The sequence below is a fragment of the Propithecus coquereli genome, unplaced genomic scaffold (assembly GCF_000956105.1).
Source record: "Propithecus coquereli isolate 6110/MARCELLA unplaced genomic scaffold, Pcoq_1.0 Scaffold66, whole genome shotgun sequence".
Lineage (NCBI taxonomy): Eukaryota > Metazoa > Chordata > Mammalia > Primates > Indriidae > Propithecus > Propithecus coquereli.
In genome coordinates, this window is record NW_012152618.1 from 8,973,472 (window position 1) to 8,989,427 (window position 15,956).

At 44.5% G+C, this 15,956-nt stretch overlaps 1 protein-coding gene across 1 annotated transcript in view; it reads right to left on the minus strand.

Moving 5' to 3' along the window:
• The window catches only part of RAB4A (RAB4A, member RAS oncogene family), a 34,893-nt gene extending 27,349 nt beyond the window's left edge, over positions 1–7,544 (minus strand). Inside the window, exon 1 of the mRNA XM_012660350.1 lies at positions 7,255–7,544. Within this exon, the coding sequence (XP_012515804.1) occupies positions 7,255–7,285 (31 nt within the window). The 5' untranslated portion in view covers positions 7,286–7,544. The remainder of the gene's footprint in view (positions 1–7,254) is intronic.
• Positions 7,545–15,956: the final 8,412 nt, after the last annotated feature.

Sequence of the window (15,956 nt, forward strand, 5' to 3'; positions counted from 1 at the left end):
CTCAGGCTGGTCTTGAACTCCTGAGCTCAAACAATCCACCCGCCTCGGCCTCCCAGAGTGCTAGGATTACAGGCGTGAGCCACCACGCCTGGCCAGGACTGAACTTTTAATACATGCAATAATCTGGATGAATCTCCAGAGAATTATACTGTGAAAAAGTCAATCCCCCAAAATTACAATTACAAAATTCCATTTATATAACATTGTCAGAATGACAAAATTATAGAAATGGAGAACAAATTAATGGTTGCCAGGGGCGAGGGAGGGGGTGGTGGTAGGAGGGAAGAGTGTGTACCTATAAAAGGGCAACAAGAGAGATCTTTGTGGTGATGGAAATGTCCTGTATCCGTATCAACAATACCCTGGTTGCCATACTGTGCAATAGTTTTGCACATTGTTCCTATGGGGGAAAACTCGGTAAAGGGTAAATGAGATCTTTGTATTTTTTCTTAAAACTGTACATGAATTTATAATTATCTCAAAATAGAAAGTTTAATAAAAAATAAAAGAATAGGTGATATTATCAGACAATGACTCTGTGAGTTTACTATGCACACCCCCCAAACTGAAAGAACTACCAAAGGATGTGCTTTAAGAAGGAAAGTGCCAGCACCACCAGAAGGATGGACATATTTGAAACTTGGACTTGGCGGGGGGGGCAAGGGCAACATACGTAACCTAAACATCTGTACTCCCATAATATGCTGAAATAAAAAAAAAAAAAAAAAAAAAAAAGAAGGAAAGTGCCAGAGGGCAGGCAGGTAAGAAGCCAGGCTGTCTAATAGTTCACTTTCTGTCTAAAGATGTATGTTTTTGGCTAATACAGATAAAACTAAGCATCACAAGGAGCAATGAGTTATTCCTCAGTAGGTTGTAAGAATTCAACTTTATCAGAAGTTTCAGTTAATGCTGAGCAACCTGGATTTCACACACATCATTCTGGCCAAGTGTGCAGCATCATATTCTCTGCTCTCCTCCTAGTGCTCAAGGTTTGCTGGTTTACAGCGATGACAGTCTCACACATCATGCCCCCATACCAGAGTATGGTAGAATTTGCATTGGTTTTATGGATTTACCTTGTATTTATAATGTGATTTTTTTTTCTTCTTGCTTGAAGGTAGATGATATAAATGCTGCATATCACATAAATGTTTTGAATGTTAAGTGTATGATGCTTCACAACTACAAAAGGGCTTAACAGGAGCAGTTAAATAACCACATTTAATGAAATAATTAATGTAATCAATGAGTAATTAACAGAGGAAAATGCCTAGGTAGCTTATATAACTAAATGTGAACTAGTGAAATAATTATGTCTATTTTAATTAGACTTGGTGTTTATTATAATGAGTGTTAACTTGAGGGCTCAAAATCCCCCCAAAAATTTCCTCATCCAGTTTATGATAATTACATTCACTTGATGAGGGTTTCCTCAGGAATGAATTAAGCTTGAAGGCAGGGGAAAGACCACATTCCACCATAGAAAATCTAAAACACATACATCCTACTAATGTTCTTTTAACTTTTCCTATGAGAAATGTTAAATGAGATCACGGGAAAGATTATCAAATAATTAGAAATAGGTCTTGGGCCGTCAGTCAGCCATTCAGGAACCAGACAAAACACAGAGCAGGAAAAATGGCCTCCACGCCACTGAAACAGCGACTGCAAAGCCAAAGGATTAACTCCTCAGGAGAAACCTCGTTTGGAATTGACCGACTTGTTCCACCTTCACTTCGAGCAGCCTCTGCTCCCAGACCACAGCAGATCCAAAGCATATCCTAAAGCAGGGCTGTGCGCCGCAAGCACAGAGGCAGCTGGGACAGCCCGGAAGCGGGAACAGCACAGCACGTTTGGTTCAGCAGTTGACGGTTGACCATGGCCTCGAGTCTTCAGGAAAATTAAGTCATACTCAGTAGACAAGACGACCTCTGCCTTCCTAGTCCCCCACCCTCACAAGCAAAGGTTTCTTGTAAGATTTCCAAAAGTCAGAAAGGAAGGGAGGACGGAGGGCCTCTGGCTGCAGGATCCGTTTCATGTGTCTCGCTTCCTGGCAGAGTGCGTAGAATGCAGTCGCTCTGAGGATTCCTTGGTTTCTGGCTTAGGTTTGTGATTTCAGGAACTGAGATAAGAAATGTTGGAGGTTCTGAGGAGGAGTGGATTTTAAGGCAAAATAATGAATTGCAGATTCAGACATTAAAATGAATCTGTAAAGCAGCACGTTGTTTTCAGGAAGCAGTTCTTATAAGGGCTGAATATGAAAAGAGAAGCTAAGATAAAGGTCACAAAGTGTCCCCTGGGCCTGACCATCAGCATGCCTGGTGACATGGATGCCACTTGAGGTAGGGGCAAAATCCTTGTTACAGTCTGCCAAGAATGGAGGAGTAAGACAGAAAGTACTGACAGCTCTCATAAGCAGGCTGGCCACGAGGGAGAGGCAGGTGGTGAAGAGAGGGTGCAAGTGGAAGGCATGGCTGGGAAGTCACCTGCAGAAAAGGGCAGGGGGAAAGGCACGACGTTTCAGGGATGGGGTTAGTCTTAAACAAGAACAGAGACCTGTATTCTTCTGAGGCAACAGGGAAAGGGTTAAGGATGAGTGTGGACATAAGGAAGTTTGTAGGCTGGAGAGGCGACAGGAGGAGAGCGTTCTCCTTACCATGGCATCTTTTTCTTCCATCTCCTGGGGAGTCATCTACTGGGAATGAGATAATGGGATTGAGGAGGTGTGTGAAGGTTTAAAACAGCTGATGTGGAGAAAGGGAGAGGTGGCCAGGATAAGAAAAGGGAAGGCTAAGTGTGTACTACTGACCACCCAGCTGGAAGCAGAGACCATGTATCTGTAGTGATCTCAATTTACAAAGAGCTCTGTCTGCACAGCAGCAGGCAAGGCAGATGGCTGGGTAGCCTGGGCTGGGCTGTGCAAAGCGTGTGCAGTTGAAGGACACAGAAGAAAGAGGTGGAAGGAAAGGCTGTGGCTGTCATATCCGAAGAGGGAGCAGCTCAGTGCCTGAAAAGGAGAGGAGAGGATGGACCAGGAGCCTGGAGCTCTTACAGTAACAGCACCCACATGGCCTGGGAGCTGCTCACATCCAGAACCCCCTTCCCCACCCCCACTGGATTAGGATCTGTATCTTAATGCACCGGGTGACTTGTGTGCACATTAGTTTGAGAAGCACTGTGTTTAGTGTTTCCAAAACTTTGGGAAATGTTCGCCAGTTTTTGGCGAATGAGAAAAATACAAACATTTACAATCGAAATTTATTCAACTTAAAGAAATGTCCTTTATTTTGCTGTTATACATTTCCTTTGTTGACATTGTTTACATGTCCAGTCTTTGATGAAATTAAGGTAAAGGCAATTTGGGTGATTTCCCTAACAGCAAGTTATTTCACACTTTATTGGAACCAAGTGACTTTGAAATACTATTTCCTTTTCCTAGGATACCTCCTCACTCAATCTTGCCTTATCAAGCCTAAATTTCTCCATGAATCGTATTTTGATGACCAAAGCTTATGTATTAGTTTCCTAGGGCTGCCATCCCAAAGGTCCATAAACTAGGTGGATTAAAACAACATTAAGTTGATTGTCTCACAGTTCTGGAGGCTAGAAGTACAAAATCAAAGTGTTGGCAGTGTCAAGCTCTCTCTGAAGGCTCTAGGGAAGGATCCTTCCCTGCCTCTTCGTCATTCCTGGTGGTTGCCAGCCATCCTTAGCATTCTACTCCAATCTTGGCTTCCATCTTCATATCCCATTCTCCTTGCATTATGTCTGTGTCCGAGCTTCCCTCATCTTGTAAGGATACCAGTCACTGATGAGGGCCCACCTTAATCCAGTATGCCCTCATCTTACCTTGATTACATCTGCAAGGATGCCATTTCTAAATAAGGTCACATTCACAGGTAGGGGCAGGGGGAGGCTAGCACTTACAGCTTACAACGATATATTTTTAAAAGAAAATATTGTGATAATCCTCAAAATTATACGATAAAAACCATAATACCGTGCTGTTTTCGAAACGAAGCACAAAATCTTTGTGCTTAGTTCTGAAAAAGAGTATATTGTAATAAAAATTAGCACAGGATCAGCAATTTGAGTTGTGTTCTTGTTTTGTAAATTGTTCCCATCGTGGATGGCATAAACTCTAATGTGTAAAGATTTGTTTTACATTTTTTTCTCACTCTCAAACTGCCTCAGCACTTACAAAATTTTAAAAATTTCTGGCATTTCTCTATCACATATACTTTTTTTTAGCTCCTTTCTGAATATTGTTGCTTGGCATCAAGAATTACTTATGGCCAATTTGTGATCTCCCAGGTCTCAGATGGCTAAAGTGGAGTTCCTTGGGAAGTCCCATGCCACACTAACTGGCCAGGGCTTTAAGAATATTCTGAATTTAATAACATCTGGGAGAACCTTGTTTCAGGTTACTAATATTTAGATTAAGGGTTTCAATCAGAAATCTGTTTAAGATTTCAATTTCGAATTGCATTATTACATACAGTACTCATGTGGTTAGTGGCTTCAGAGCATGAAAATGATGAACACTACTCAGTCTCAGGAAGATGAAATAATGCTTCATATGCTAAAAGGCAGGTAGATGTAGCTCATCAATAGCACATTTTACGCACTGGCTCTCAATTTCTCATCATACTTCTGGCAAGATACACAGAGTCTCCTTTTACAGAAGAGAAAATGAGCACAGAGTACAAAGGAGTTTAAAGGTTAGACAAACATTCCTTTCCCAGCTAAGTGGCAAGTGTCCAGAGGAGGGAATCTGATTGTTTTACTTTTGGGAAGCAATGCTGTGCAAGTAGCCCAATGATAAGTGAAGGTGACAGCCCACAATTTGGTTTTCGGTGATTTTTATTTTAGGTTGGCAACTTCAATTGGCACACTTGCTCATTCTAAAACTAATTTTTTAATTTATTAGTTTCTCTTAGTTTTCAATAAGTTTCCTCTGATTTCCTCTATTGGAAGAAAAGATTAAATTCTGAGTTAGTAAAAAGTAAAAACACAGTTGGAAGGTACCATGAAATAAGAATACTAATGGCCAAAGCCAGATGACCAGAGTTTAATCAGTTAATCTGCGATGCTCAAAAGTTCAACACGAACTGTGTCTAAACTGACTTAGAGATACCAAAGGTATGCTTCATTTTATCAGCTGTTATAATGTTATATAAGAAAAATGAGATGTAAAAGCCCTCTCTCCTAAACTCTTCCAGTCCTTTCTTCCTAATTCACAACCTTCACTTGGTTTTCTTATTTGGACTTTTCATCCCTCCCTCGTGCTCCTGCTGCAGGTTAAAGGAAATAAGTGTGGGCTAAGGAGCACCTGGAAATAAAGAAGTGCAAAACTAACAAAAATTACTAATGAACATATTTTCTTTCTTTTTTTTCTTTGAGACAGAGTCTGGCTCTGTTGCCCTGGCTGGAGTGCCGTGGCGTCAGCCTAGCTCACAGCAACCTCAAACTCCTGGGCTCAAGCAATCCTACTGCCTCAGCCTCCAGAGTAGCTGGGACTACAGGCATGAGCCACCATGTCCGGCTAATTTTTTCTATATATATATTTTTAGTTGTCCAGATAATTTCTTTCTATTTTTAGTAGAGACGGGGTCTCGCTCTTGCTCAGGCTGGTCTCAAACTCCTGACCTTGAACGATCTGCCTGCCTCGGCCTCCCAGAGTGCTAGGATTACAGGCGTGAGCCACCGCGCCCGGCCTGAACATATTTTCTTTACACCATTTCTGACTGTGGTCCTCTACAGGAAGAACCAGAGCACTAGCATTTCACAGGAGCATTTGCAACACTTGTCCTGACAAAGCCGGTGACTTATGGAAGGATTTCCTAAGCCTTCTAGGAACAGACATGCCCAGTGTCACCAAGAACAGGGCAGTACCAGTCACAGGAGTCGCAGAACGTGGACCAACCCTTCCAAGAGCTCCCATTTTTCTCAGGAGACAGACTGAAACCTTCCTGAAGGCCCTCTCCTCCCTGCCTTCCCCTCCCCTCTCTCCCCAGCTTGGTGCTCAACCGTACTCCCTTTCTTGAACTGCCTTTTCCACAGGCCTCAGCTGTTCGCGTGCTGCCTTGTTAATAATGCCTCTCTAACCACCCAATCAACTTTCTTTCTTACATACTTTCACAGATCACATTCCTTCAGAACTCCTGCCTGGTTTTTAATTATCATTCATTAGTGTCATAACTGGGTTAATCCTGTATTCCCCACTAGAGACCAGAGACAGGTCTGCTGTGTTCCTGCAGTATTTAAAGCCCTCCTAGCATGATGCCTGCTCTCCTCATGCCATTCCACTGTTTTTTGAAGGGAAGGAAGCAGCGAGCCAGGACAGATGGAGACAAGACTGATTTGGCTTGAGCTATATACTTTTGAACTTGAGCCTCTCTCTGGGACTATAAAACTCCAAATCAGAGTCTTGATCTGAGAATGTATACATCTGAAAGAGTGATTACAGACTGGTACGCAAACATCTACTCAACCCTGATAACAAATAACAAAGTACAAGTTGTTTATTTTTACCACGCAGGTTAAAAAAAAAAAAAAAGCAACACCGCATATGAATTGGGTGGAAAAGCTTTCATTTATTCAAAAAATATTTGCTCAGCCCCTCCAGGTCTGGGTGCTGTAAGGGAAACAAAGATTAAACAGACGGGCTCTGCTTCCAAGGTGTTTACAGTCTTACAAAAGAGAAAAGACAACGTTATAGATAGCCACAATGCAACAGAGAAAGGGCTAAACACCCCTGAAAGAGAGAGAGAAATAAACGAAGAGGTCTCGGAGAAAGAGACGGATTAGTCTATTGATTACTCCTCACTGTAATCCCGGTGCAAGGAAAGGAATTCCAAACCAGGAAAGGTCAAGCTGGAATATTTGCGAAACACACTGAAATACAGGCGTCGCCCTAAGCTCTTCACATCGCCCGCTGAGGAAAATATCGCAGCTGAAACTGAACATCAGTCTGACTTCCCCACCTTGAGCTATTTAAATTAAACTCAGAAAGGAAAACGCCAAGAATGCAAGCGCGGAGAAAAAGCAGGAGCAAACTTGCAAAAGCGGATCACGGCGACGGGCCGCGCACGGCCGGGCCCTGCCCGCGCACTCCAAGTCCAGTCCCCGGACCCCGCGACCCCCGCGCCGCACCCGGGACATCCCCGGGCCAAGCCCCCGACGCCTAGACGCCCCCGCCCCGGCCTGCGCCCCCGACACCCTCGCGACCCCCGCGCCTGCCGGGCCCCGTACCATAGGTTTCGGACATGGCCGTCTGCGACATCTTGGGAGCGGCCGCCTCTCGCCGGGCACCGGCTGCAACTCGGCCCGGGGTCCTCGAGCGGCGTCTCGGTTGGGAAAGGCGTGGGGCGGGGGACCGGAGGAGGGAGGGACCCAGCCGGTCCCCACGGCAACCGCCGGCCTCCCGCGGCTGTGGCCCCGCCGGACTCCAGCTCCGCGCAGGCGCACGGCCCTCCGCACCCCCTCCGGCCAGCCGGGAGAGGGAGAGTGCCCGGGAGGCCGGGCAGCCCGCGGCCGCGCGTGCGCACGGGAAGCCGGGGCGGGGCGCGTGCGCGCGGGAAGCCGGGGCGGGGGCGCGCAGCAGCAGCACGTGCGCCCGCTGGGCCCGGCCGGGTGGTTGGGCCCGGCGGGGTGGTACGCCCCGGGGAGAGCTGCAGGGCGCGGCTGGCCAAGCCAGGATATCCGGGGCGCAGTGGGGTGGGCGGGCGGCAGGTTTGGGGATGACGGAGGACAGCGGACAGTGGGGTCCGCTTTCGGACAGAGGAGACCGAGTGCCTGCACCTGGGAGGAAGGCAGTCCTCTTGCCACATCGGCCGGCCTCAGTAAAGACCTTGTCTTCGGTCGTCATTTGCAGCCCTAAGCCAGGAAAAAACTTCATTTAAGCTGTTGGTCTACGCCAGAACTTGGTTAATGTGTAACTCCGTAGGCCCAGGTGTCCACCGAGGCCGCCTCGTGAGTGGGAATGCGGCTCTACCTGCTGGGCAGCCGAGCTTCCACTGCACACCTGCCAGGCCCTCGGGTGGGGCTGGGCGCGTGTCTGGGACAAAATGACGGAAACATAATATGGCAAGGTAATGGAAAGTCCTCGCAAGACTGTAGACAGCGGACTCTCTCTATCCCCTTTTAGGGCAATGTGGATTATGGGTGAGAAGCATTTCCTGGCCCAGATCTGGGGCTGTGTCTCCCCAGGTTAGGAATCGGGACCAAGTTCAGAATCCCCTTGTGTGGGAAATACAGAGATAAACATTCATTGGAAACAGAATTTTGGTTGGGAGTTTGGTCCACCTGAGCATGACCAGGGCCACGTTGCATCTCGTAGGACCCAACCTTGTTCATAATACCTAGTGAATACTAAAAATATCCTTGGCTAAGCTCCCAAGAGGCCTGGACTGTGTGGAAAATGCCAGTACATACATTGTTTTTTTTTGAGTCCGTTTGGCTCCATTTCCCACATAAATTGGCACCGGACCTTCCCTCTTCCCCATTGGCTCCTTGGCTCCACATTTTAGCCTTTTCTCTGATCCTAATAACAAAAAAATGTCCTTGCTTCTAAATCACAGAGAAGGCCCCATGTTGAAATATTGTGAGAGTTGTAATTTCCTAGAATTATCTTGTATATATTTTTGTTGAATGGCTCAGGTACGTTGTTGCCTTCTTGTTTGGCTTTCTGTATGTTAGGTTTGATTTAGGTTCCTGAGTATAGCAGATTGATTCTGACTAAAACCGTTTCAGAGGAAAGACAGTGATCCCAGGAGAGGGGGAGAAAAACAGCATCACCTGAAGACTGTTCACATTTTGTAGATCCAGGTTTTCTTCCTGCTAGAAACTGCTATGGATAAGAAGGAAATCACTGGGATGTAGTTTGCGTTATTGACAAAATGGACCCCGAGCTCCCTGAAACCTAGACAGGGTGGTAGCAATAACAATTACACTGTCATTTCAAAGCTGTGAGAAGTTTCCTATTTTGTGCAAAATGAAGACTTGGATAGATAGGCCTTTGGGAAAGACTGTTTTGGGAAAACCACCCAAAGATATCATTCATTTAGTTTGCAATTGTAAAGTCAATATCAGAAACAGAAAAAGAAATGCGAAAGAGCTAAGGTTTGAAGGAGCTGAACATAGTATTAAATAATATTCTGGAAGATTCATTGCATGCCAGTAACTTTGGCTCTTTGAAAGAAAATACATTTCTTCTGAATATTCTTGGAGACTGCTTTGATGCTGAGGTATTGCTGATTGCATGTGAGGAAAACTTACTGCAAAATTAATTTGTTTTCTCCCATTATCTTCTCTTTCTCTTTTTGGGGAGGTTTGTGGCAAAGTGAAGACAGGTATCCAAAAATCTAGGCATGTTGGAGATTTGTCTAAGGAAAAAATAAAGGGAGAAGGATTTATGTTAGCTGAAACTGGATCCTACCCATCCCTTCCCAAGTCAAGGAGTCCTTCAAGTCTTTGGTACTTTGCTTCCTGCTCCCTGACCATGCTTAAGGATGTGGCAGGACCTTACATTCTATGACCAAGGAGGAGACTTGGGGCTTGGCAACTTGGATCCATGGTCACATCCTCGGTGGCATGGTGACTTTCCTTGGTAGCTAGAGTTGAAGAGCATGAGTAGAGTGGTATCTGAGCTCTTGGAGACTCAGAAATACCCGAGTCTACCTTGAGAAGGAACCAAGTTCTGCACATACAGGTGGAGACTTGAAAATGTAAGCTCAGTTAATCACCCAGACTGGTGAAGCCTATGACTTAAAACTCACATCTTCAAGTTGGAAGAGGCCTCAGAAGCCACTGGGCCAGTTTGCCTCCCCCTGCCAAACAAAAGTACTATGATGGGACACATCCGTGATTAGGGAATATTTAGTCAGAATGGACTAGATTAGCTACAGAGATAAAGATCTCCCAACACACCTGTGATTTACATAGCAAGGTCATTTCTCTCTCAGACTATCTGCCCTCTCCCACTGGCAGAAAGACTTCAGCTCATCAGGGGCCCTCATAGACCAGGCTGACCAAAGTTTTATCTGAACACGTCTCCCAGGATCACTCAGGCAGGAGAAGGATATAGGACCAATTTTGCATTATCCAGGGAAGATCTCACCAGGAATTGATAGAATCATTTCCATTTCTGTTTCATGGGCCAAAGCAAGTCATGTGGCTACATTTCAAAGGGGACAAGAAGTGTGATATTTTGTCCCTAAAAGAAAGAGAAGAGAACATATGTGAAGAGACATTATGGCTACTGCTAGAGGATCTGCTTTTTTTTTTTTTGAGACAGAGTCTCACTGTGTTGCCCTGGCTAGAGTGCCGTGGCGTCAGCCTAGCTCACAGCAACCTCAAACTCCTGGGCTCAAGCGATCCTCCTGCCTCAGCCTCCCGAGTAGCTGGGACTACAGGCATGCGCTACCATGCCCGGCTAATTGTTTCTATATATTTTTAGTTGTCCAATTAATTTCTTTCTAATTTTAGTAGAGACGGGGTCTCGCTCTTGCTCAGGCTGGTTTTGAACTCCTGAGCTCAAACAATCCGCCCGCCTCGGCCTCCCAGAGAGCTAGGATTACAGGCATGAGCCACAACGCCGGGCCTTCGATCTGCTTTTAATGGAAACAACTTTATGGACAGAAGTGCACATATTTAAAGTATACACTTTGACAATTGTTAATATATGTGTATACTTGTGTTTGCTGCTATGGGGGTGCCACTGTTTCTCGGCCATTTTCAGTGGACAGAGGCATTTTTGTGGTTCTGTTTTATATTCTTTGTTGCTTATTAGAAATAATTTCTTGTGGGTTTTAGGGTTTATAATGTAGGGTTTTTGTTTGTTTGTTTTTTCAGATATGGGGTCTTGTTCTGTTGCCCAGGCTGGAGTGCAGGTGCAGTGGTGTGATCATAAGTCACTGCAGCCTTGAACACCTGGGCTCAAGCGATGATCTTCCTGCCTCACCCTTCAGAGTAACTGGGACTACAGGCATGTGCCACCAAACCCAGGTAATTAAAAAAAAAAAAATTTTTTTTTGGTAGCAATAGGATCTTGCTGTGTGCATGGGCTTATCTCAAACTCCTGGCCTGAAGTGATCCACCCCAGCCTCCCAAAGTTTTGGGATTACTGGTGTGGGCCACCACACCCAGCCATCAACTTTTTTGTTTGCTTTTGTTTCTTAGAGACAGGGGTCTCACTCTGTCGACCAGGCTGGAGTGCAGTGGCACGATCATAGCTCATTGCACCCTTGAAATCCTGGGCTGAAGTGATTCTCCTGCCTCAGCCTTCCAAGTAGCAAGGACTACAGGTGTGTGCCACCATGCCTGGCTAATTTTTTTACTTTTTGTGGAGATGGAACCTCAGGCTCGTCTCAAACTGAGATTACAGGCATGAGTCGCCACCCTCAGCTATAGTATAGATCTTTAACTTACGGTATTTCCCCTCCAAGTGACATTATGCCACTTCATGTAGAGTATACAGTTTACCTCCATCCTCCCCCAGCATGTGTGCTCTGCCGCTGTCATACTTCTACATATGTTGTATACCCCACATATGTTGTTATTTTTGCTTTAAGCAGCTCATTCTTTCTCTCTCTCAAAGGTGGTAAAATACACATAGCGCGTATGAACATGCTTTGTTCATTTTTTGTCAGTCTTTTTTCTTTCTGTGCTTTATTTTGTGTAATTTTTATTGCTATGTCTTTAAATTTTCTAATCTTTCCCACACTATCTAATCTGGTTTTAACCCCATCCAGTGTATTTTCCCTCTCAGGCAGCGCAGTTAATCTCCAGAAGTCAATGTTAGCACCCGTGTCTGTGTCTGTGTCTTCTATGTTCAGTATTTACCATTCTCAGTCTGTCCTCTAGCTTCTTGAGCACATGGAACACAGTTCTAATAATGCTTTTAATGTCATTTCCTATTTTATCATCTCAGTAATGTCTGACATAATTTCTATTGATTGACTTTTCTGTTCATAGTGAGTGATCTTTTCCTATTTTACATGCCAGGTAATTTTTTATTGGTTGCCAGACATTAAGAAGTTTACTCTGGGGTGTGTGTGTGTGTATTTAAATTATAAATTATATATAAATATTTGTATATATAAAGATATATATTAAAATAGATAAATATTTTTACAAGTATTTTTGAGCTTTGTTCTGGGATACAGATAGGTTACTTGGAAAGAGCTTGATACTGTCAGGTCTCTTTTCTACGCTTTTTTTGGTGGGCCCTGGAGCAGCATTTTCCTCAATGCAGTGTCTTTGAATTACGAGGTTTCTTACGATTAATGGAATTAGGGATTCCTCTGGGCCCTGTGTGAGTGCTGAGGGTTGTTCTCCCGGATCTTTCCCTGGCCCTGGGTAGCTTCCCCGCACACTGGTCGGTAGGAGAAGACCTGAAGGGAGCCCTCTGCAACTCTCTGTCCTCCCTCTCTTGCACAGCGCTCTCTGCTGCCCAGGCTGCCAGCTCTACCCCCACCCAGGGAGTGCTGCTTTCTCCTTCTGTCTCTGACCCCAGAGCTCAGTTGACTTACTCGTTCATTAATTTCATCCAGTCTCAAGGCTTTAAATACCATCTACAGCTGATGATTCCTAAATTTATTGCTTGCCTAGACTTATATATAGTTGCTTACTTGATATTTCCACTTCAGTGCCTATTAGGCTTCTTTATACTAACAAAATAAAAACCAAACATCCAAACATTTCTCAACCGAACCTGTCCCTTCTGCTCTCTTTCCTATCTTGGTAAATGGCAGTTTGCTCAGGGCAAAACCTTGGAGTCCTGCTCCATCCCTCTCTCTCATTCACACCCACATTTGCTCCATCAGCAAGTCCTACCTGGCTCTGCCTTCTAGACATCCAGAATCTAAAACTTTTGCTCCTCACGCTGCTCTGCCCGGCTCCCACTTCCGCTCCAGCCCAAGCCTCTTCCCTGCAGTTTTTAGTCTCCGGGCCTTCCTGCTTCTATGCTTGTCTCCCTACGGTCTATTCTCAACACAGCTGCTAGAACAATCCTATTAAAATGGAAACAAACAAACAAAAATAAAGAACAGCTCTCCTTTAAAACAGCCAGTATTGGGGGAGGGAAGGGAAACACAAGGCCCCCCCTGCTCAAAAACCTCATCTTGCTCACAGCGGCCTCCGTGGTCTGTGCCCCTTCTCTCCTCCTACTGTTTCATTCTCTTAGCTCTGATCACATGGGCCTTCTTGCTGTTTCTTGAACACATCAAGCAGGCTTTGGCCTCAGGGCCTTGGCACATGCCTTTTGCTCTTGTGGAATGCTCTCAGTCCAGATCCTACATGTCCTCACAGCTCCCATGTTTTCTGCTAACGGGGCACCTTATCAGGGAGGCCTCCTCTTTCTCATGTAAAATAGCACTGCCTCAGCACTCATCTACCCCCCTGCTTTGTTACTTTCCCCTCCATAGCATTGAACACCACTCAACATGTATATTGAGTACTTAATAAGTACTAGGTATAGTGCTAAGTGCTTTTCAGGTACTATAAAACCTAACCCTTAGAACAAACTCATGAGGTAGGTGTTATTCCATTTTACAGATGAGGAAACAAAGGCCCAAATGGATTATCTATTTTGCCCCAGTTCTCACAGCTAGCCTGTATCAATGTTGGAATTTTTCTCTAACAGCAAACCAGACTAGACACCTCTCCTTTTCATCTATAATGTGTAGGAGAGAAAAAAAATGCCGTATAAAAATGTCCAAAATGCAGAGGTGTGATTTCAAAAGGCATTGAATTGTTTAATGCAAGGAAACCTAAGGCAAATAGTGCCCTGCTGAGCGAGGCCTATTCTGGGTGCTTCATATAACTTCCCTGGACCTTTAGGACACCTGGCCAGACAGCTCTCCTTGTTCCTGTTTTTACAGTCAAGGGTGACATCCAACCAGCGTTCTTCCTTGCACTGTGATGCCAGATAAGTATGGAGACGCGGGTGAGATGTACATGTGATGGAAAAAAATTCCCAAAGAACTTCTATAAATTATGCATAAACTCAGGTTAGCTTTAAGGTAGAAAATAATACTGAAGTTAACAGCCAGTTCTCCAATACTAAACTTTGAGCTTCTCATCCCCCGGAGCATATAGACTTTTGTTTATCTACAGGAATGTGCTACAAATGTTTGATGTAACATTATACAATGTTAAATCAAATGCTAGAGTTGTGGGTATATTTCTTAGTTCAGTGACATGATAATTCCCACCTTCGGTTTTTAATCTGAAGGTTACCAGCACATCTTCCACCAGCTCTAATGGTGGTGATTCTCAGCCTTTGTCCGTGTTTAACAGCATGTATATCCAGACATTATGCATCAGAGTCATTTAAATTTTTGTTCTGTGTTCAGAAAAAGGATTTTCTGGTTCCCCTTTTCTTGTTAATCATATTTTATTTATCAGATTAACTATCTGAGGATACTAAAATGCACGTGTTTCCCCCCATATTCTGATAAAAGTGCCATAGAATTATCTTTCAAAACTTTTTCTGTTTCTTTTCCATACTGTGTTTCTAATCAAATGGCCTGTTTTCAGCCTGGTTTCTTGTTAAAAAGATGGTTTACAAAACAAATGCTTTTTCGTTTTCCTTTTTGGATTTTCTGTGTGATCACCACAAAATATATTTAACTGATATTTTCTTTTATGGGTTGATTTAAAAATTCTGATCAGCTTTACTGAAGTATAATTTACATATAACAAAACTCACCAATTTTAAGTGTACAAGTCAATGAATTTTGACAAATGTACGTGGTTATGCAACAAACACAACTGTCACACTATGGAACTTTTCTCTCACCCCTGAAAGTTCTCTCATGCCCTTTTGCAGCCCTTTCTGGGCTCGTTTTTAGAATTTTTGATAGAGGATTATTGGCTTTCAAATGGGAAAATATGGTATGCTCCATGAGATTGGGGTGGGGATTTTCCCACTGCAAAGATCACCCACTGTACCCTGCATCTCTAGACTTCTCAGCAGCCTGTCCTTCTCGCCCTCTTAGGCGTCTTCATTTGTGTTCCAACAGCTCTTTATTTGGGCCCAGACAGTAACCAGTACCATTTCCATCCATCAGCTTAGTGAAATGTGCCCTTTAACGGAAGACTAATGAGGCCTAATAGAAGGAGTTTCCTGGGTTTATTGATGTTCCCTGCAACTTTGCAGGAGAGAGAGATTTAGGTCAGAGCCATTAGAATTTCTCTCCCTTTCCCTGAAATTGTGTGGACTAGCTGTCAGGTCAGCAGGCATGTAAGGTTTCACCATGTCACCTTCCTGCATTAGATGGCTGGGGCTGCTACAACGAAGTACCACCAACTGGGTGGCTTGACAACAGAAATGTATCGTCTCACAGTTCTGGAGGCCAGAAGTCCAAGGTCAAAGTGTCCGCAGGGTTAATTCCTTCTGCTGGAGAATCTGTCCCAGGTCTCTCTTCTGGCTTCTGGGGCTTTGTTGGCCATCTTTGGTGTCCTCAGCAAGCATCACCCCTATCTCTTCCTCATCTTCACATGACATTCTCCCCATGTGTGTGTGTCTGTGTCCAAATTTTCCCTATTTCGAAGGATGCCAGTTGTATTGGATTAGGGACCACCCTAATGGCTCATCTTAACTGACTACATCTGGAGTGACCCTATTTCCAAATAAGGTCACATTCTGAGATACTGAGGGTTAAGACTTCAACATATTTCTTTTGTTTTGGGGACATGGTAGGGGGGACACAATGTAGCCTGTAACACTTTCCATCACCAACATGTCCCACAAAATTGTAAACAGTACACCAATAATGCTTTGCATTTGTATAGGCCCTGGTCAGAAGTAAGGCACAAATGTCTACAGATTCTCAAACTGTAGACTACATGCAAATCACCCGGGGGAGCTGTTACAAGGTGGGGTCTGATTCACAGATCCCATCTCCAGAGGCTCTGATTCACGGAGTCTGGGTTAGGGCCCAGGAATCCAC